This window comes from Tupaia chinensis, unplaced genomic scaffold (assembly GCF_000334495.1).
Source record: "Tupaia chinensis unplaced genomic scaffold, TupChi_1.0 Scaffold147417_1, whole genome shotgun sequence".
NCBI classification, from domain to species: domain Eukaryota; kingdom Metazoa; phylum Chordata; class Mammalia; order Scandentia; family Tupaiidae; genus Tupaia; species Tupaia belangeri.
The window spans coordinates 156,642-180,159 of NW_006207268.1; the positions used below are offsets into that span (position 1 = coordinate 156,642).

General features: G+C 42.1%; 1 protein-coding gene and 1 pseudogene across 2 annotated transcripts in view; one reads left to right on the forward strand and one right to left on the reverse strand.

The window, feature by feature from the left end:
- Window positions 1-11,257, forward strand: part of GTF2B (general transcription factor IIB) — a 39,257-nt gene extending 28,000 nt beyond the window's left edge. For both annotated transcript variants that reach the window (XM_006169687.3, XM_027768757.1), the window contains 4 exons: window positions 2,249-2,395; window positions 2,528-2,657; window positions 6,036-6,317; window positions 10,679-11,257. In XM_006169687.3, coding sequence (XP_006169749.1) covers window positions 2,249-2,395; window positions 2,528-2,657; window positions 6,036-6,317; window positions 10,679-10,812 — 693 coding nt within the window. In that variant the 3' untranslated portion in view covers window positions 10,813-11,257. The remainder of the gene's footprint in view (window positions 1-2,248; window positions 2,396-2,527; window positions 2,658-6,035; window positions 6,318-10,678) is intronic.
- Window positions 3,933-4,666, reverse strand: LOC102493978 (39S ribosomal protein L32, mitochondrial pseudogene; annotated as a pseudogene).
- Window positions 11,258-23,518: the final 12,261 nt, after the last annotated feature.

Sequence of the window (23,518 nt, forward strand, 5' to 3'; positions counted from 1 at the left end):
ATACCAAGTACAGAGTGACCAGAAGGTACCACCAGAGTGGTACCACCTGGACTTTGGAAACTTTGTAAAGTATCAGGCACTGCCCCAGTGGGAAATTGACCTGTGAATATGGTTTGCCCTACCACTATTGTGAATGATGGCTCCATCCTAAAGAGGAGATCATCGAATTGCAATTACAGAGTCTTTATATCTCAGGGTTTGTTTTATTTTTGTTTTCTGTTTTTTATATAGAGCACATTTTGCACAAAAATTGAGTTGGTGTATATAGTATGGTCGTTATGAATTAATATTCATATGTTCCTTGAATTTAGAAACTGTTTTGTTTCCCCCCATACCACTTAGCATATGAAGGAGAGCTCAGTATAGCCCATTTTCTAGTATTGGTGAATTTATGACTTTTCCTAAGCTTCACCTGTCTCATCTATAGTATGAGAATAATATACTAGTACTTCAGAGGTGCTGAGGGTTTCATGGTAATGTATATAAAATATTCATAACACAACATATACTTTGTAGTATGTGCTCAGTACATGGTAGCTGAAATTATTACATAAGGCAGTAAATAACTTTCCTGGGAACTTGGCTCTTTTTTGCTCTGTTATCTGTGAAATGGGACATTAGTAGTGACAGTATGCCGAAGGACTAACCAAGGAATTACATGCTATGTTGGGACTTCATCTGTACTACTGCACAGTCTATTTTTTTAAAGAATTATTTTATTTAACTTTATTATTATTTTTTAGTTTGATCAGAGAGAGAGTAAGAAAGCAAGCCTACAGGTGTGAGACTCCAACCACAGACAGCCATGTGAGAGTCTAGCGCCTTTAACCACCATGCCAACCTGCTGGCCCCTGCACATCTATTTTTAAGAAAGTATTGTGAGAAAAAAGCAAATAAGTTTTTTTCATGCTCAGATTAATAAATTACATATTATTAGAGAAAGGCTAGATTAATATTATATTCAGAAATATCTTTAGATTATTTTTACATTTGCTTTTTGCCTTACTAGCTTGGAAAAAAAATATACTGCCAACATTTTTAAAGGTAAGAGTCCAACTAATTGACACTGGCTTTTTTAATTAATTAATTAATTTTTTTTTTCATTACATGACTCGAGACCAGCAGGTGGTGTGGTAGTTAAGGCGCTAGACACTCCCACATGCCTGACCATGGTTCAAGTCCTGGACCTGGTGGCTTGCGCACTCACTCTCTCTTTCTCTCTGTGTGTTTCTCTGGTCAAATTTAAAAATAAGTAAAAATGAACAAATAAAATAAATATTTTTTTTTTAAAGAAATACACAGCTCAAAGATAAAAGTATAAAAATACAGTAAATGTTCCTCACCTTTGACCTCTAAACTGTTAGGTCCCACTGTCTTTCTCTGCCGAGAATGGAGACAGCCACTATTATTAGCTTCTCCAGTATCCTTTGAAAAAAGTTGATGGTTATTTGGCAGACATAAAATTTTTCCCCCAAATGCTGCATCTATTATATTCTGTATGTCTAGGTTTTTTTGGAGCTATTTCCAGACTTTGTCCTTTTCTACCGTGGTCTAGTCAGTTAAATACCATACCACAGTGTTTTAATATCCAGTAGTAGGAGTCTTCCCTTGTTGCTTTTCTTCTTTGTTAGCCTTTTTGAGAGATTTTTGCTATAGAGTGCGTATGCTTGCTGCAGAGAGAGACAGAGTGCAAGAAATCACCCCTCAGGGGGGATGGCCAAGCTGCAATCCCTTCTCCTCTGTTCTCCTCTCTGGATTTTGGGCATACCTGCACATTCGCCCTGTGTGACTTTAAGTTGTCAGGTCCAGTACCTGGATCACCTATGTGGGAGTCCAGTGACGTAACCATTAGGCCATCTTCTGGTCCTTCATTAGTCTTTTTCATTTAAAGGTTGGGAGCACTATGTTTAGTTTCTTTAAAAACAACAGCAAAAGAAAAAAGCCATTTAGTTATCATTTTCACCAGGATTTGGGCTAGGTTTATTTCGATTCCTCTTAAGTTTTCTAGTCCTTTAATATTTCCTTCTGTTCTTTGTAAGTGATTTTTTTCTTTTTTAATTTTTCATATTCTTGAACAGTTGTTTAAAATCACATATTCTTTAAGTATTTTTCTTTTTAATACAAGGCATAGACGATACACAGTACACATTTCATGGACATGTGGAGTCAATATATATTATCCTAGATATTATTGATTCAAGTTTTCAAAATAAATTTTTTTTCATAGTCATAAAACTTTTTTTTATAGGGTACAGGAGCTGCAAGTTTTGATGAATTTGGCAATTCTAAGTACCAAAATCGGAGAACAATGAGTAGTTCTGATCGGGCAATGATGAATGCATTCAAGGAAATCACTACCATGGCAGACAGAATCAACCTCCCTCGAAATATAATTGTAAGCTTCTGTTTACCTTCTTTAAGCCATTCTGGCATTGACTTAGCATAATTTAATGAACACAAGGAATTTTGATACTGCAATTAATTAAGTGGCCTACAGTTAATTAAACTTGGTTTCTCTGCTTTGAAGGATCGAACAAATAATTTATTCAAGCAAGTATATGAACAGAAGAGTCTGAAAGGAAGAGCTAATGATGCCATAGCTTCTGCTTGTCTCTATATTGCCTGTAGACAAGAAGGGGTTCCTAGGACATTTAAAGGTAAGAGATAAAGGTATCATCTATTTTGGGACTGGCAGGTGGCATGGTGGTTTAAAGGCTGTGGGCTCCCGCATGTCCGACTGTGGCTCGAGTCCTGGACCTGGTGGCTTGCTTTCTCAATTTTTCTGTCTGTCACTCTTTCTCACACTCTGATCAAATTAAAATAAATAAATAAATAAAATTTAAGTTAAATAAAATAATTCTTTAAAAAAAAAAGGTATATATATCACCTTCATCATATAAAAGTAAGAGAACAAAGTCAGACAACTTCGATGCTTAGAAGCCACATCATGTCTTTGGTGTTACGTACAGTAACCCATGTGAACATCATTTCCCAGTGCCTGTCTGCATTGTTTCTTGGCAGCAATTCATACTGTGAATTTACTGACTGTGTTCTTTTCAAGCTGTTTTCTCATATAGGCTTTTTTTTTTTTTTTTCCAAAGAGATTTTTGCTAGAGGGTGTGTGCACTTGCCAGAGAGACAGAGAGAGATGGAAAGCAAGAAATCATCCCACAGAGGGGATAGCCACACTGTAATCCCTTCTCCACTGTCCTCTCAGGATTTTGGGTACCCACACACATGTGCTTGGTGTGAGTTTTAAGTCACTCCGTCTGAAACTTGAACCACAGTTGACCATGTGGGAAGTCCAGTACGTAACCATTATGCCATCTGCTGGTCCCCCCATGTAGTCATTTTAATCCATATAAGCCCACTGTGTTCTTGCTAGTAAGATCTTTTTTTCATGGTTTTTAATCCCAGAGTGCATGTGCCTAAGAAAGAGGGTGAGGGAATCTCCTCTCCCCCCAAACAGGGCCTGGTCATGCTATAGTCCTTTCTGTTTAATTTCTACATCCTGTCAGGATCCTGGACTGCATACCCAGCATGTGGGCTCTGGGCCAGGATCCAAATTGAGGCCAGCCATGTAAAATCTGAATCTGGCCACCTCTGCACAGCACTGAGCCACCCACTAGTAAGATCTTTCAACTCACAATTTTGTGAGTTGAAATGCACCATTGTAAGCCACCATGGGCTGTTTGTAATATCTTCCACTTGATGCATGAATACAGTGTCCAGGTGACGGTGGGCAGCTTTAGAAAACATCAGTGAAATTTTTTATTATGTGGCAGTGTTTGCACTTCCACTTAAGTTGGAGGTTTTGAGAAAACTGGTATTTTTCATCTAGTTCAGTTACCCATGAATACATGACAATCTATTCACAGTGTTGTAATGATATTCAGACTGACATTCACTGCTAAAGCTCTGTTTACCTGAAGATGATACTTACCCTTCATTCATCTGGTGAATATTTATTTATTTTTATTCTTTTTAATTACTAAATATTTTCAAAGTTTATTCATGAAGTATTCTTCAAATGTTCCCCCACAAAACTACTTAAAAAGAATGTTTTGAACTATATTGATGAAGCACAGCAACAACATGAAAACAAAGAATCTTCCCTTCTTTCAGGAGAAATGTTTCAGTGTGAAATTATCTTTAACACCTTTGCTGTCAATTCTGGGTAAAACAAGATGGCAGCTTCCTTTCTTGTTCAATGATCCCCTTGCCCTGATCTTGTTCTGGTGGTGTCCCTCCTGTGTATAGCACCACAGTCTCTGTGGCAGGAGCCTTGAAAGGTCTGCCTTCCTGTTTCCCTATCTGCCGTCTGATTTCTTCAGTTCCTTGCGCACCTTCTCATAGCAAAAGTCACAAAGTACATCATTTCTGTTTCAGACGACCACATTCAGGACACATGTCTATATTGTTCTTAACTTTTATAAGCTTCTGAGGATTTCTTCTCCTCCACCAGTGAACTTCAATGCTGCATCTGTCTTGGGGATCTACCATCCAAAAGATACAGTCCAAAAGGCTGGAATTCTCCTCACTTTGACTGGTAGCATTTTCTGGTTCTGTAAATATGGCTGAACCCTCAACTGGTCCCCAACGGAGGACTAGGGAAGCCTAGCCGGCTCTGCTGAAGCGTCTGCTGCAGTCCTTCTCTACAGTTCATAGCAGCCCCCTAGCACCATCATGGCTGGTGTCATCTTTCTCCTTAGATGGCACCCACTGGATATTTACTTACTTATTAAATACTATTATAATATTTATTACTTTTTTGGGGATTTTTTTTTTTCTTGCTATAAGGCATGTACACTTGCCAGAGAGACAGAGGGACAGAAAGTGAGAAATCACCCCCCCCAGGGGGAATGGCAATGCCGCAGTCCCTTCTCCACTCTCCTCTCGGGATCTTTAGCATGCCTGCACACATGCCCGGCTTGAGTTTAAGCCACCAGGTCCAGGACTCAAACCACGGATGACTACCTGGGAGTTTAGCAACATAGCCATTACGCCAACTGCTGGTCCCAAATTTATTTATTAAAGTTTATTCATGTAATTTGAAAGTAAGATGAGCACTTTAAGCAGGGTCTCCTGCTGTAATGTCTCCCCACCCCAACTTGTCCTAGCTAGTCAGAGTGACAGACAGGCACACCAGGAACTGGTCGATGCAGGAACTGAATCCCAATCTTCCATATGGCTTCCAGTAGTGCACAGAGCATTGCTATTGCTATGTCACCATTTCTGGGCCCAGTGAACTTTTTTTTTTTTTTTTTTTACATGTCGTCTTATATCAGAGTGAACAGGCAGTGATCTTTATCGTCTTTATTGTTGTTAATTATTGCTAAAACAGGCTTTTGTTTATTTGTTTGGAAAATACTTGGTGGTCGAATGCTTAGGGAAAACAAGGTTAAATTCTTTTTGTCTGTTAGCTATAACTTATAATCGTAGGAGTTACAGATAAATAAGCTACTGTAGCATAAGAGGCTTTTTTTTTTTTTTTTTTTTAGTTTCCTATAGGCACATGTGCTCACTGACATGTGTCAGAGATGGAGGGAAGTGAGAAATGACCCTCCGGTGGCTATAGCTATGCTGTAATCCCTTCATTCACCTCTGGGGATTGTGGGTATGCACACACATATATACCTGGTGAAGCCTCCGGTCTGGGACTTGAACAGGTCCATAAGAGACATTCTTAAGTTTGAATATTTTCTTTCATTTCCTTGATATCTTCCTACTACTAATATAGAAATATCAAAGATGTTTTGATTAGCTGATACTTGCATAAATTGAAACTTCAAAAAACCTAGTATTTTAAAAGAATAAGATAATAAATTTTACTTTAAAATGTGATGAACATTTAAGTTAACTGAGGTTTTAAATTAGCTCTACCCTATTTGAGGTATCTCTGAGAGGATTAAAGTTTTTATCTTTAAGGCATGATTGAAATATTTGCAATTAGAATGTTTTATTTTTATAATCAGAAGTAAGAAATTAAGAAAATTATATGGCTTATGTGGACTTATTTAACTTTTTTCTTCCAGAAATATGTGCCGTATCACGAATTTCAAAGAAAGAAATTGGTCGATGTTTTAAGCTTATTTTGAAAGCTTTAGAAACCAGTGTGGATTTGATAACAACTGGGGACTTCATGTCCAGGTTCTGTTCCAACCTGTGTCTTCCTAAACAAGTTCAGATGGCAGCTACACATATTGCCCGCAAAGCTGTGGAGCTGGACTTGGTTCCTGGAAGGAGCCCCATCTCTGTGGCGGCAGCAGCTATTTACATGGCCTCCCAGGCATCAGCTGAGAAGAGGACCCAAAAAGGTAGGGTTCTTCATCAAGAACAATAGTGATGAAATTGTGAGGGTTGTAGTGTCTGCTTGATTTTCTATTTTAAGTATAAAGCAGGTAAATATCCAGAACCCACACTTAAAATGTAGTTTGTTGGTATATTTATGAAAATATAATACTTTTTTTCTTCCTTTAATGTTTTTAGTTTTTGCTCTAGGGCGTGTGTACTCACCAGAGATGGAGGTTGCGAGGGAGTAAGAAATCACCCCCTCAGGAAGGATGGCCAGGCCCAATCCCTTTTCCTCCATTCTCCCTCTCAAGATTTTGGGTGTATACATACATATACCTGGCATATTTTTGAAACCGCTGGGTCTGGGGCTTGAACCATGCAGTTGGCCATGTGAGATCCAGTCACCTTAACCACCACACTACCTACTAGTCCCATTAGATGCCCCCCCCTTTTTTTTTAAAGAGAAATTTTTGCTATAGGGTATGTGCACTCGACAGAAAGACAGAAGGCAAGATACAACACCCCTCCCCCGCCCCCCAGGGTGATGACCACGCTGCAATCCCTTCTCCTCCATTCTCCTCTCAGGATTTTGGCCATGCACGTACACATGCCTGGCATGAGTTTAAGCCACTGGCTGTAGGACTCTGTGGTAGACTACATGGGAGTTCAGCAATGTAACCATTATGCCATCTTCTGGTCCCTAGATTGATTTTAAAGTGGTTCATAAATAAAAATGTCTTGAGAAATACTGAATATTTAGTTTTTCATTTTAATTACTACTTTTAGTTTATATATTTTTCAGTTTTAGATGTTTTTATTTTTTCCTTCTAAATAGTCCCATAGTCACCCCTCACAGGAAATTTACCTTTTTAATTCTTGGGGGGGCAGGAGATTATCTTTTGTTTATTTATTTATTTTTTTTGAGAGGTTTTTGCTATAGGGCGCGTGTGCTCGCCAGACAGACAGAGAGATAGAAAGCTAGAATCACCACCTCAGGGGGGATGGCCACACCGCAATCCCTTCTCCTCCATTCTCCTCTCGGGATCTTGGGCACACACGCACATGTGCCCGACGTGAGTTTAAGTCACTGGGTCCAGGACGCGAGCCGCAGGCGACTACATGGGAGTTCAGCGATGTAGCCATTACGCTAACTGCTGGTCCCATGTTTTGTTTCTTAGAATGTGGCATGGTGCCCTATGCATAGACACATTAATAAATATAGTCATGTGCAGTGTCTCAATGTTTTGGTCAACAGTGGACCAAATATATGACAGTGATGCCATAACGTCATACAATATAACCTGGGTATGTAGTAGTCTGTGTCACTGAGGAGTACATAAGCATATTCCATGACACACACTGACAAAATCACCTGATTACTCATTTCTTAGAAATATCTTACTCTTTTTGTGTAGCAGTACATGGATTATGTGTGTTGACCATATACCTTTAACATTTTGTGAAGCCTGTTCTTTTTCTTCTTTAGTACAATACTCACAGCTTCTTAATGAAAATTCAGAAATAAGTAGTTGTAAGTAGCCTAAAATCTTAAAGCCATTTTTTTAAAAGAGATTTTTGCAATAGGGCGCTTATGCTCATCAGAGAGACAGAAAACAAGATCTCCATTCTTCTTGGGATCTTGAGCATGCACGCACACATGCCCAGTGTGAGTTTTAAGCTGCCAGGTCTGAGACTCAAACTGCAGCTGACTATGTGGGAGGTAGGCAACATAACCATTATGCCATCTCCTGGTCCCTTAAAGCCATTTTTTAACTGAGTGTTGTAGTGAAACTTTCCAACAGAAATATTGAGTAAATTTCTTTACAGCTTATATTCATCAATTACTTCCATGATCCTCAAAACAAGTACAAAGGTAAAAGAGCCGTCAGTTCTATATTTAAAAATGAGCTAATTACTGATCCAGTGGCTGTGTAGTAACATATGAGAACAACCTTCCACTTCACTTTAGATTTTATATTGATAAAAATTACAAACCATATAGAGGAGTGGTTAGGGAATGACAGCCGACCATTGTTACTTAAGTGTGCCATTATCCATTCCCTTATGTGTCCACTTCTATTTTTTAGGGATATTTGAGTCTTTTGGTAAAATTGAGACTTTAAAGCTAGGCATATGCCCATTACCTTCATTCCTAGTTGTAAAGTTTAATAACAACACAAAAGCTTTTCTTTCTTTTTTGCGATAGGGTGCATGCGCTCACCAGAGACAGACAGAGAGACAGAAAGCGAGAAATCACCCCCCAGGGGGATGGCCACGCCGCAGTCCCTTCTCCTCCTTTCTCCTCTCGGGATCTTGGGCACGCACGCGCGTCCCGCGTGAGTTTTAAGCCACTGCGTCCAGGACGTGAGCCGCTGTTGACTACATGGGAGTCCAGCAACATAGCCATTACACTAACTGCTGGTCCCACAAAAACATTTTATTTTTTAAAATAATTACTTATTTTTTATTTATTCATTCATTTTATTTTTTTTTAATTTGACCAGAGAGAGACAGAGGGTGAGAGTGAGAGAGAGGAAGTGAGAAAACAAGCCACCAGATTCAGGACTCGAACCCTGGTCAGCCACGTGGGAGTGTCTAGCACCTTAACCACCATGCCACCTGCTGGTCCCGCACAAAAGCATTTTTTTAAGTGCATCTTTAAACATGTATTTGTGTGTGTACACACACACACACACACACACACACACACACACACGTATATCTGTCAAACCTTATCTAGGCTTTCGTTATTTCTTCCATGAGAGAGAGACAGGTACCCCCAACAGTCTTCACATTGTAGTCCTTCCCCAGCCCACCTGGATCACAGGCCTGGTGGGCACAGGGAGGCCCTAGGACACAAACCTGGGACCACCTCACACAGGTTCATTTGCATTTTCACTGTACTACCACCTGGCCCCAGCAAGGGGACCTTCAAGCATAGAAATTTAAAGTGATTTTTTTTTTTTTATAAGAATGTATTTATGGGTCCTTTCTGTGATCCTATATATATGTGTGTGTGTGTGTGTGTGTGTGTGTGTGTGTATAATCAGTCAAGGGGCCAGCCCTGTAACACAGCAGTAGTGCACTGTTAAAGTTAGATCCCACATGACAGCTGCAATTTGAATCCCTGACTTGGTTATTCTAAATGTGCCCAGCACATATGCAGGTGCCCAGGACCCAATAGGCTGGAGGACTTGAGAAAGGCATGACCTGATCCTGTGGATGTTACTCTTCTCTTTCTCTTTCTCATGCATGTACACATACATGAATAAAGGAAAAATATTTAGGGAAAAAAGGTAGTTCTAAGTATGATGCTTAAAATCACTTAATATCAATCTTAAGTGTTGTGTGCCTGGAACATGCAGATATTACCTATATTAAAGTTTTTAATACTAACAACAGTCCTTTAAGATAATGAGCACTGCCAGCATTTTTTTTTTTTTTTCGCTATAGGGTGCATGCACTCAGACAAAAAAACAAGAAATCACCCCCCAAGAGGGGATGGCCACACTGCAGTCCCTTCCCCCTCATCCCTCTCTTGGGATTTGGGGCATGTACATGTCCAGCATGAGTTTCAATTGCTGGATCTGGGATTCGACTGTGGTTGGCCATGTGGGAGTCCAGCGATGCAACCGTTATGCCATCTGCTGGTCCCAGTACCACCACTATTACTGTTACTGTTAGTTACTATAGCTCCTGCTTTTCTTTTTCAGTATGTATTTCCATTATCTGTTTTTTTAATTAAAAAGAATGCTCACTAGACAGACATAGACAGTGAGAGGGAAAGTGAGAAATCATCCCCTGGGGTAATGGCCATGCCGTGATCCTTTCTTCTCCCTTCTCCTCTCAGGAACTTGGGTGTGCACACACACATGCCCAGTGTGAGTTTCAAGCCACTAGGTCTGGGACTCAAACTACAATCAGCCATACCAGAGTCCAGCAGTGTAACCTCTACACCATCTGTTGGCCCCCCCCCATTATCAGTTTTTAAAAGTCAGCATTTTGGGGCCCAGCCTGGTGGTGCAGTCAGTAGCAAACTGAACTGTAAAGCTGGAATGCACATGGCTGCTTGTGGGTTTGGATCCCCAAATTGACTTGAAAATCCAGTGGATGCCCAAGATCTAACAAGCAGGAGAGCAAGAGGGATGGCAGCCTGAAAGGACCTCATCGAGGATACTTCTCTTGCTCTTGTTCACTGTCTCTCTCTCTCTCATGCATGCAAACACTATCGTGAAGAAAATAAACAAAGATATAAGATGATAAAAATATTTTTTGTTTTGTTTTTCACTTTGGCACGTTATACCACCATGTCTGACAAACTCAACTCAGCTAGTAGAAAAAGAGGATGGAAATTATGCTTAATATTCTGATTTTTGTCTTTTAGAAATTGGAGATATTGCTGGTGTTGCTGATGTTACAATCAGACAGTCCTACAGACTGATCTATCCTCGAGCTCCAGATCTGTTTCCTACAGACTTCAAATTTGACACCCCAGTGGACAAACTACCACAACTATAAATTGAGTCGGCTAATATGAAACTAATGAACACAGAACTTTGCCTGTTGTATATAGCCATACAAAGTGCTGGGCTGAGCCTTTGATGAAGAAAAACACAAGACATGGTACGCATTCCAGGGCTAAATATTATTGCTTGGCGTTCTGTATGTATATACTAGTAAAGCATATTTAATGATTTAAATTTCTTATTGAATTTGCTTTCTTTTGTAGCAATCTAGGAAACTGTATTTTGAAAATATTTGAAATTATGTAATTCTTGAATAAAACATTTTTCAAACTAAACTTTTTGTTATAATTACATGTTCTATGTAATTTATAATATATAATTGCAAATAATGCATATTGTTACAGCTAGTAAAGCTGATAGAGGTCCTTGTTTCCCATTTTTCTTTTATATATTTTTTGGAGGTTTTTTTATCTTAATAAAGTCACAAAAATAGCAAACGCTTTTGAGAATCATTATTAACAGCATATTTAGTTTGCAGTTTCAGAGGATGTGTATGTGTATGTATGTATGTGGGGCCAGCCGATGACATGGTGGTTAAGGCAGCTGGTTCCCACAAGGCCAACTACGTGGTTGGAGTCCCAGACCTGGTGGCTTGGAAGAAACATGGTGAGGGGATCAGCAGGTGGCATAGTGGTTAAGGTGCTAGATTCGCACATGTCTGACTACAGATCAAGTCCTGACACAGAGGCCTGAAACTCATCCCAGGCCCATGTGCCTACATACTCTAAAGCTCAAGAGGCGACTGGAGGGGACATGATTGCAGTGTGGCCATCTCCCCCAGGAGATGATTTCTCTCATTTTGTCTCTCTGATGAGCACATGCACCCTATTAGCAATCTAAAAAAACAAAAATAACATGATGGGCACGTGTGTATATGCTCAAAAACCTTTAGAGGAGAAGGGATTGTGGTGTGGCATTCCATCTCCCCTGGGAGGTGCTCGCCACCTTTCCCCCACTCCCTCGCTCTGTCTCTGCCTCCAGTGAGACAGAACAAAACAAAAAAAAACATTAACAAAGCAAGTGATGAGATGGGTCTCAAAAGGCACCAGCTTGAGAGATACTGAAATGTTTAAATGTGTGTGTGTTTTTTTTTTCCAGTGACCTTGAGCACCTAAGATACTGGTAAATAACAAATCAACAGCTTTTGGTTTGGGGATAACATTCCATTTTGTAGAATCAGAATATCAGCAATTCTTTCATTCTTTGTTATGCTTATTGGATACTCAGTAAAGAACATTTAAAATTGTCCCTTGGAGTGTTCACGATTTTTTTTAAATGAGGAAGGAAGCTAAGTATTTTTTCCTCTTCCATGGTTCTCTTGCCTGGGTTAGTTACAGGCACATGCCCCCATGTGCTTCCTTCATTCGTGGTGGGAGCAAAACCAGGGCCTCCCACGTGGTCTCATGGTGCCTTACCACTTGAACCACTACAGCTGGACCCAGGAAGTTTTTAACTAGCACCCTAGGTGATTTGTGACATGTCTGCTGTTTTGTATGTCATTCTTTGAGGAACATCAAGGGTCTCTACTGCAAGATGTTGTAACAAGTCCAAGATTTTTGTTATTTTTATAGCTAGGTAGTTTGTACAGGTGACTGGGATCCATTCTAGATAGCGCCCCTGTAAACTGCACTGCTCTGAAAGCAGAGTTTACACATGTTCTTAGGCATGCATGAAGAGGTTAACCCTGGATTAGAAGGACAGTCTCCTGTTGTGGCCTGGTGGGCAGGTTCAGACTAGTCCATAGAGGGACTACCATTTAGAAGAGCAAACCTTGGAGCCAGCAGGTGGCATGGAGGTTGGGCGGCTGTGCAGTCTGGGTACCTGGCAGTTTGAGAAACATGACTAGTGTGTGGGTGTGTGTGCCCAGAATCTGAGAAGGGAGAAGAGATTGCGGTGTGGCTGACCTCCCTAGGGGGCGATTTCTCACTCCCCTACCCTCACCCTAATGAGTGCACCCCTCTATAGCAAACTATAAAGAAAAATTCCAGTTATTCTGGCCATAGAAGTGGAATGGTATTTCTCTCTTGAACGAAACCTAGCATGCTTGCACGGTGGCTGCTCAGAGGTAGGGAGGTCACCAGCGAGCCAAATACGAGGATACTGAAATCCACATACGGTGTTGCAAAGCTAGTGATGACATTATCCTCCAAGCAGGTAGAACTCATCCCACCCAGAGAGCCCAGGAAGAAGCACTCTCAGACCCCTGTCTCCCTCCCAGACACGGCTTTGGTCCCCCAGTACGTTGCGTCCCCAAATGGGCCAGAAGCAGCAGTGGTGCTCTAGTGCTCCTCAGGTTCTAGTGACCCGAGGTGAAGACTGCGCGTGACCATGTAACTAACTAGATTCTAAAACAGTTAAATTTGCAATATCAGAGTTCAGTGCAGATATGCTGTAGAACATTTGGAAAACACATAACGAAGTGCTTGTAAGACGTCTAGAAATTAGTATATTTTTCTTTCAGCTGTTTATTAAAATATAGTTGATTTAGGTGTCATGACTTTAGTCGTCACTTACCTGGTTAAAACATACTCAGGGTAAACTCCATTGTGCTGCTTCAGAGAAGTCAGATCCCATAGGTGACTGAGGTTCAAATCCCTGGTCTGGTCAGCCAGACATATGGCAAGCACAAGACTGGCCAGGATCCAGTGGGCTGGAGGAAGGCGATCACAGTGTTAGCAGACCCTGTGGAGGATGCTTCTCTCTCAGTGTGTGCACACACTACAATGACTTTTTTAAAAAGGTTTAATTAAGGGGCCGGCAAGTGGCATGGTGGTTAAAGGTACTGGACTCCCACATGGCCAATCACGGTTCAAGTCTCGGACCTGGTGGCTTGCTTTCTCACTTCCTCTCTCTCTCTCTGTCTCTCTGATCAAACTGAAAAATGATGATGATAATAAAGTTAAATAAAATAATTCTTTTAAAAAAAAGGTTAAATTAAATAGGTGACTAAAAAAACTGAACACAAAGGGAAAATAAAAATCTAGTCTCTAGGCCAACCCCATTGCCTAGTGGGTAAGAGACTGGATCTCATGACCAACGAGTTCAAATCCCAACCCCAACCTCTTGAAAACTGGGTATGTGTGCATACATGATCAAAATCCTGGCAGTATTTAGAGAAATAGAGACGGGGTTGTGGTGTGACTGCCCCACCGAGGGGCGCCTGCTCTCTCTGGCAAGCACATGCACCCTCTAAGAAAACAAAATCTAGCTCCTGTTGCTCACGTCAACATCTGCCTGTTTTTTTTTTTTTTTTTTTTTTTTTTTTTGTTTTTTTAGCTGGACCCAGGAAGTTTTTAACTAGCACCCTAGGTGATTTGTGACATGTCTGCTGTTTTGTATGTCATTCTTTGAGGAACATCAAGGGTCTCTACTGCAAGATGTTGTAACAAGTCCAAGATTTTTGTTATTTTTATAGCTAGGTAGTTTGTACAGGTGACTGGGATCCATTCTAGATAGCGCCCCTGTAAACTGCACTGCTCTGAAAGCAGAGTTTACACATGTTCTTAGGCATGCATGAAGAGGTTAACCCTGGATTAGAAGGACAGTCTCCTGTTGTGGCCTGGTGGGCAGGTTCAGACTAGTCCATAGAGGGACTACCATTTAGAAGAGCAAACCTTGGAGCCAGCAGGTGGCATGGAGGTTGGGCGGCTGTGCAGTCTGGGTACCTGGCAGTTTGAGAAACATGACTAGTGTGTGGGTGTGTGTGCCCAGAATCTGAGAAGGGAGAAGAGATTGCGGTGTGGCTGACCTCCCTAGGGGGCGATTTCTCACTCCCCTACCCTCACCCTAATGAGTGCACCCCTCTATAGCAAACTATAAAGAAAAATTCCAGTTATTCTGGCCATAGAAGTGGAATGGTATTTCTCTCTTGAACGAAACCTAGCATGCTTGCACGGTGGCTGCTCAGAGGTAGGGAGGTCACCAGCGAGCCAAATACGAGGATACTGAAATCCACATACGGTGTTGCAAAGCTAGTGATGACATTATCCTCCAAGCAGGTAGAACTCATCCCACCCAGAGAGCCCAGGAAGAAGCACTCTCAGACCCCTGTCTCCCTCCCAGACACGGCTTTGGTCCCCCAGTACGTTGCGTCCCCAAATGGGCCAGAAGCAGCAGTGGTGCTCTAGTGCTCCTCAGGTTCTAGTGACCCGAGGTGAAGACTGCGCGTGACCATGTAACTAACTAGATTCTAAAACAGTTAAATTTGCAATATCAGAGTTCAGTGCAGATATGCTGTAGAACATTTGGAAAACACATAACGAAGTGCTTGTAAGACGTCTAGAAATTAGTATATTTTTCTTTCAGCTGTTTATTAAAATATAGTTGATTTAGGTGTCATGACTTTAGTCGTCACTTACCTGGTTAAAACATACTCAGGGTAAACTCCATTGTGCTGCTTCAGAGAAGTCAGATCCCATAGGTGACTGAGGTTCAAATCCCTGGTCTGGTCAGCCAGACATATGGCAAGCACAAGACTGGCCAGGATCCAGTGGGCTGGAGGAAGGCGATCACAGTGTTAGCAGACCCTGTGGAGGATGCTTCTCTCTCAGTGTGTGCACACACTACAATGACTTTTTTAAAAAGGTTTAATTAAGGGGCCGGCAAGTGGCATGGTGGTTAAAGGTACTGGACTCCCACATGGCCAATCACGGTTCAAGTCTCGGACCTGGTGGCTTGCTTTCTCACTTCCTCTCTCTCTCTCTGTCTCTCTGATCAAACTGAAAAATGATGATGATAATAAAGTTAAATAAAATAATTCTTTTAAAAAAAAGGTTAAATTAAATAGGTGACTAAAAAAACTGAACACAAAGGGAAAATAAAAATCTAGTCTCTAGGCCAACCCCATTGCCTAGTGGGTAAGAGACTGGATCTCATGACCAACGAGTTCAAATCCCAACCCCAACCTCTTGAAAACTGGGTATGTGTGCATACATGATCAAAATCCTGGCAGTATTTAGAGAAATAGAGACGGGGTTGTGGTGTGACTGCCCCACCGAGGGGCGCCTGCTCTCTCTGGCAAGCACATGCACCCTCTAAGAAAACAAAATCTAGCTCCTGTTGCTCACGTCAACATCTGCCTGTTTTTTTTTTTTTTTTTTTTTTGGTTGGTTGTTTCCTACATATGTGTAAATTCTAGAAATTTGTAAATGTTCTCTTAGAGCAAGAGAACTGATGTTAATTTGAGGATAGAGGGAATGTTTCCCTTTTGGATGGAGCTTATATTCTTGCAGATATTTCTTAAAACAGAATTAAAATGCTAGTTTGTCTAAATTCTCCCTAAGCTTCCCCTATGATTAAATTTCACTTTAGATATTGGAGCACGACTATGTAACCTTTTTTTTTTTTTTTAAAGAGAAATTTTTTTGCTACAGCCTGTGTGCACTTGCCAGAGAGACAGAGACAGAGAGACAGAAAGTGAGAAATTATCCACCAGAGGGATGGCCACGCCACAATCCCTTCTCCTCCATTCTCTTGAGATTTGGGGCATGCACACACATGCCTGGCGTGAGTTTCAAACCACTATGTCCAGGACTGAAACTGTGGTCAGCCGTGTGGGAGTCCAGCAATAAAACCATTAAGCCATTTGCTGGTCCCAACAACTATGTAATCTTTAGTATGGGTAAAGTACTAACACTTAGAAATTTACTTAATCTCTTGAGATGTGAAAAACTATCTCTAAGTGAGTACTCACCTAGTTTAGAGATGATTATACTTAGAACTTGAACCCAGCTTCTGTTCATGCCTACACTTTGGCACGCCAGTACACTGGGCGTGGTGCCGCCCGCCCTATAGCAAGCCAGTATACTAATGAGCTTTGCAAGACAGTTTCTGTGATGCTAAAGAGGATCTATCCAGTGTATGTTAGCTTTTTTTCTTTTTCTTTTTCTTTTTTTTTTTTGAGAGAGGTTTTTGCTGTAGGGCGCATGTGCTCGCCAGAAAGAGAAAGAGACGGAGAGACAGAAAGCGAGAAATCACCCCCCAGGGGGGATGGCCACGCCACAATCCCTTCTCCTCCATTCTCCTCTCGGGATCTTGGGCTTCACACACACACATACGCACCTGGTGTGAGTTTAAGCCACCAGGTCTGGGACTCAAACCATGGTCAGCGGGACCAGCAGTTAGCGTAATGGCTATGTCGCTGGACTCCCATGTAGTCGACTGCAGTTTGCGTCCTGGACCCGGTGGCTTAAAAAACTCCCGCCAGGCGCGTGTGCGTGCGTGCCCAAGATCCCGAGAAGAGAATGGAGGAGAAGGGATTGTGGTGTGGCCATCCTCCCTGTGGGGTGATTTCTCGCTTTCTGTCTCTCTGCCTCTCTCTGTCTGGCGAGCGCACGCGCCCTCTAGCAAAAAACTCTCCAAAAAAAGAAAAAAAAACCATGGTCAGCTACATGGGAGTTGAGCGACATAGCCATTATAGCAACTGCTGGTCCCTATGTTAGCATTTTTAAACAGTTGAAATTCTCATTTAATGTGGCCCCTTTTATCCAGATATTTCAAACACTCACTGGAAGCCAGCTTAACTGACCATGTCTGCTATTACTCTGTGAATTCAAGGACTGATTTTCAGCAATCAAGCCCCACCTCTCCCATTTAGTACATCAGAGAAAGCTAGAAAAACCAGAAGATCTGCCCAGGTTCACTAAGCAGCAGAGATGGAACTGAGGTCTCACTCAACTGAATGCTCTTCTCTCTAAACTATCATCAAAACTTCTTTCTTTTTTTTTTGGAGAGATTTTCACTATAGGGTGCGTGTGCTCGTCAGATAGAGAAATAGAGACAGAAAGCGAGAAATCACCCCCAAGAGGGGATGGTCACGCCGCAATCCCTTCTCCTCCATTCTCTCGGGATCTTGGCCACGGACGCACACGCGCCTGGCGTGAGTTTTAAGCCACCGGGTCCGGGACGCGAACTGCGGTCGACTACGTGGGAGTCCAGCGACATAGCCATTAAGCTAACTGCTGGTTCCCATCGAAGCTTATTTCAAAGGAGACTGTTTTAGGACCAATTTACAGTTATATCCTTAAATTAGAATTCCACTCAATTGCCAAAGAGAATAGTAACATGAAAAACTTGTATTTGGCTTCTTAGGGAAAGCTTTTGAGAATGAGTTTAATTACCTTGAAATCAGCCCAGGTGACAAGGAGTTAATAGCTAGAAATTGTTCTGTAGCCCTTCAGCCAAACTAGATGCCTCTTGATAGTAAGCCTTTGTGTTCAAAAGCAACAAATGTACTTTACCCATGGTTGTCCTTGGTTTCTGAGCTAATTTTGTATCACAGGTGCGAGATTTACTTTAATTATCTAGATGAACAGCTGAGGAGGTCAGCCTATTACCCATCTGGTCCTAATCCAGCCAAGAGCCTCCGTGCCCCATGCCAATATTTCCAATTGTCAGTGGCCCTGACTTTTCCTGTTGCTGGAGTTTTAATCTCACTAGCTGATAGTGGAGCTACGGAGAGATTCCCTGACCCCCTAAACACTTTCTCATTCTCCTCTTGCAGCTATTTACACACATACACACTCTTGCACACACTTCATCAGGATTTCAAGACTGCGGGGCATTGCTGCAAGAGCACCACCCAGCTGATCTGTAGGCCTTAGAGGCCAAGAATCTTTCACAAACATAAACTTCCATTCATAACCCTCACTGGCATTTTTCTGGTCTGGATTAGGGAGTGGGAATGGGATTTAAACTGCCATTTTGAGAGGCTCAATCTTGCACTTGAAAAAGGAGATGACTCAGAGGAAAAGCTACACTTTTTGCCCTGTACTCCCCACTAAGCACACTTCTGACCCCATAATGTGCGGGGTGATTTCCCCAGACACCAGGCAGTGGATACCAGTTGGTGCCTCGTAACTCAGTTTCACATTATCTGGGAGCAGCGTCAGATCCCACAGGTTAAGAGATCAGTCCTACGAGACCACTCCCACTTCAGATACCAGTTACAGGTAGTCAATTGTCATCTGTACCGTCTATCATCTATACATTGGGGATCCTACAACCTCCTCTTTGAGTTCCATTAATTTGCTAGAGCAGCTCACAAAACTCAGAAAAACACATGCACTGGTTTGGCTTATTATGAAAAATACTACAAAAGATACAGATGGATATATGGTGAGATGCACTAGGCAAGTGTGTGGGAAGGGGGATGGAGCATCCATGTCCTCTTGAGGTATGCCATCCTTCAGGAACCTCCACGTGCTCACCTATCCAGAGGCTCTCTGAACTCTACATGTTTAGGTTTTTACGGAGGCTTCATTTAAAAGACATGATTGTGTACATCATTGGTCATTGGTTATCAAGTGAACTTTCAGCACCTTTCCCCTCTCATGAGATTAGGTGGGTGGCACTGAAAATCTCAACCCTTTAATCACCTGGCTGGTCTCCTTGGAAGTCAGCCCCCATAGCCTGCCAAGAATCACCTCATTAGAAGGAAGGATGCTTCTATCACTCAAGAAGTTCCAAGGGATTAAGGAGCTGTTTTAGATGCAAGGATCACTTAGGAAATTGCAAATGTTTTAAGACTCTGTGTCAAGAACTGTGGTCAGAGACCAAATACCAGAAAAAAGGGGTTTCCTAGTATCCCTATAGCTCAGGACATTACAAAGGTTTGAATGGCTTTATGTCAGGAACCAACTACATGTCTCTTCCTGGATCACAGTATCAGAGTAACCATAAAGCTTTTCCTTTCCTCTGCAGAATGTCAAAACAATTCTCATGCCTTTTCTTTGACTGACAATAGCTTGTGTTTGATACAATGTTTTGTTTGGAGAGATCTGAGAAAGGGGGATGATCACTGGTATGCAAAACAAATGATGTTATGTTAAATTTAAGATTCTGCCGAACTATTGTTTTGAATCAGCATTGGTGAGGCCAAAAAGTGGTAGGGTGAATAAAGGCACTGGATTCCCACATGGCCAACTGTGGTTCAAGTCCCAGAGCTGGCAGCTTGCTTTCTTGCTTTCCCTTTTTCTCTCTGGTAAAATAAAAAAAATAATAATGACAAATGCAATTAAATAAATAAATAATCCTGTAAACATTTTTAAAAATAAAATTAATATTAAAAAAATCAGCATTGGTGACAAAGAATGTAGCTAGTACTCTTAGATATATTAGAAAGGTTAGTTTTCTGTACTCTTCCAAAAGGCCGATCTAGGATGGGAAAGTTACATGGTGCTCCCAGGTAATCACATCAGATGTTGAATACATTGCAGAAGGTATTCAAGCAGAGATTTGGTTGATCTAATCCATCAGAGATTTCTCTGGAAAGACCTTCCCATATATGTGGTTCCTCTGGCACTATGGCTGGCTATCAAACATCAGAACACTTAACAATGCACCTAGAACTTTCAACTCCCTTCTAATATTTGACCCAACAAATATCACTGGCTGTGCAATTCTCTCGCTAGTGTGGGAAGTGGTTTACTTTTCAGTACACAACAGAGGCCCGGGTTTTGGCCTTCATATATACACTTAAGCTCTGTGACTCTGTGATTGACTTCATCATCATTTTCTGCATTTTTGCATTTTCTGAATAGGTCATATGTGCATACTGGAGAAGGTGAATATTTAGTGACAGCTCTAAAAGACATTTTAAGGGTTCTCTAGTACACAGACATCAAACTGTGTAGACTCAGAGTTTCTAAGGCAGACCTTGAAGTAACTACAGTGAGTAGCAAACCAGGCTCTTGGCCTGCATCTATTTTGATTATGTGTTGGAGTAATACTAAATATTTTGTTTGAGGGGTCAGCAGGTGATGTGATAGTTAAGGCACTGGAGTCCCACATGGCCAACTGTGGTTCAAATCCCAGACCTGGTGGTTTGCTTTTTCACTTCCCCTCTCTCTTTCTTTGGTGAGCACACATTAGAAAATTAAAATAAATAAATAAAATAAAATGAATAATTTTAAAATATATTTTGCTTGAAAAATAAGGCTGAAAATTATTCGAGGTCCAGTTGTGGTGGCACAAGTAGTAGGGTGACTCTGTGCAAGGCTGTGGCCAAGTAGGACCCCTGGATCTGGTTCCCAGACCAACCTAAATGACCGGGCACTGTGCTGCACACCTGGAGTCTTAGCAAACTGGACACTGCGGCAGCAGGAAGATGTGGCAAGTCAAAAGTACATAAGGCCAACAGGTGGCATGAAGTTTAAGGCACTGGATCTCACATGACCAGCTGTGCAGTTTGAATCCTGGATCTTGCAGCTTAAAAATCACATGATGGGGGGACCCAGAAGCTGCTGTAATGGCTATGTCACTGGACTCCCATGTAGTCGACTACGGTTTTAGTCCTGGACCCAGTGGCTTAAACTGACACCGGGTGCATGTGCGTGTGTGCCCAAGATCCTGAGAGGAGAATGGAGAAGGGATTGTGGCGTGGCCATCTCCCCTGAGGGGGTGATTTCTTGCTTTCTCTCTTTCTGGCGAGTGCACACACCCTCTAGCAAAAACCTCTCCCCTTCCCCCCAAAAAATCACATGGGGTGTGTGTGCAAGGCATGCCCAAAATCCCGAGGGAGACTGAAAAAAGATTGTGACGTGACTATCCCACATAGGGGGGATTTCGCACTTTCCCCTCTCTCTCTGGCAAGTGCATGTGCCTTATAGCAAAAACTAAACAAAAAACCTATCTCTGTATCTCTCCGTTTTTCTCTCCTTTCCTCTCATAAATTTTGTTTTAAAAAGGGTTAGCCCGGGAGCCAATATGTGGCATTGTGGTTAAGGTGCTAAACTCCCACATAGCTGACTGTGGCTTGATCTCTGGACCTGGGGGCTTCAAAACCATGTTAGGCACATGTACGCGTGTGCCCAAAATCTGAGAGAATAGAGAAGGGATTGCAGTGTGACCATCCCCGCTGGGGGTGCTTTCTCATTTTCTCTCTCTCTCGCAAGTGCATGAGCCCTATAGCAAATATCTAAAACAAAACAAAACAAACAAACAAAAAAAACCCAGGGTCAATCTGATATAACTCCTTACTTTTACAGATGAGACATTAAAAATGTTCACATTTAACATCTAGGGGCAAGCAGGTGGTGTGGTGGTTAAAGCGATTGGACTCCCACATTCAAGACCTGGACCTAGCAGCTTGCTTTCTCACTTTCCTTCTCTCTCTCTCTCTGGTCTACTTAAAAACGATTAAAAAAAATAAAATAAAGACAATGAATAAAAATAAAATAATTCTTTTAAAAAGGAAAAAAGAAATGTTCACATCTAGAGACCACACTCTCCTGATGCCTCGGGGCACCCCACTAGCATGCCTGCAGCTCCTAGGGACATGGAGTTCCATTTCTGAGCATTGAGCTTTTCTCCCTTGACTGTAGAACAGAGCAACATCTAAAATCACTTACAGAAGATCCTGACACTTATGTTTCTTCAGTTTGATCACTTTTTGCAAAGCATCACTGAGGACAGCCTCGAGGGGACATCTGGCCAGTACTGGTGAGTCTCGCCATGCATCAACCCCTGCAGCCAGCAGGGGGTGCTCGGTCTCAGCTCATCTGTGAGTCTCACCCTGCACTGCCCCTAAATAACCATCAGGGGGCGCTGGGCCTCAGCTAAGCAGTGAGCTGAGTTCTGCGTGGGCCCCCTCAACAGGGACTACATGTCCTCAGCTAGCCAAGACCTCCAGGGTGTCAGTGTTGTGACCTCTCTGCCTCAACTTTCCTAGTAGCTGAGACCACTGGTGTGCACCATCACACTGACCTTTTGGGTGGACTGGAAGCTCAACTCAAGAACGCAGGCCTCCCACGTGGCATTAGCATGTCAAGCAGCAGTGTCCATGTATGCTACCATGGTTGGTGCTAAATCTTTATTTTAGTGAGAGAAAGGAGAGTGACAGGGAAAGGGAGAGTGAGAGAGAGTTATTTTTGTTATGGTTTTGCCCCAGGATTCCCAGTGAGCTATGAGTCCAGGTTACACAGCTGTACCTCGTGTGTTTGGCCGCCTGGGCCCTGAATCCGGGTCTCCCACATATGCTCTACTCTGCTGGGTGGTGCCACCACTTGTGCTACCCCAGCCCAGCATCACCCATTTCTAAGCATACAGTTAACTCCAGAGAATGACAGTACTGTGTTATAACGTCTTCAGATGGTTTTCCATCTTCCCCAACTCGAATTCAATACCTGTAGAACACTGACTTCCTATTCCCCCTCCTGAGCCTCTAGAAATCACTACAGGTTGAGCATCCCTCACCAGAGTATCAGACATGTGAAATGTCTCTAGGCCTGAAACCTTCTGACCACCAACATGAAGTAAAAAGTGGAAAAGTCTACACCTGACCTCAAGTGCCAGGTGGCAGTCAAAATGCTTTCATATAAAAGTGTTGTCCAGAATTACCTTTGGTTATGTGTACAAAGGCCAGATATAGGGTAATTTTGTGTTGAGACTTGGGTCTCATCCCCAGGATATCTGTATGTACAAATACCTGAAACCTTTTGACCACCAACATGAAGTAAAAAGTGGAAAAGTCTACACCTGACCTCAAGTGCCAGGTGGCAGTCAAAATGCTTTCATATAAAAGTGTTGTCCAGAATTACCTTTGGTTATGTGTACAAAGGCCAGATATAGGGTAATTTTGTGTTGAGACTTGGGTCTCATCCCCAGGATATCTGTATGTACAAATATTCCAAAACCAAAAAGCAAGCACATCATCCCAAGCATCTCTGCTTTGGAATACTCAGCCTGTATTGTCCCCCCCC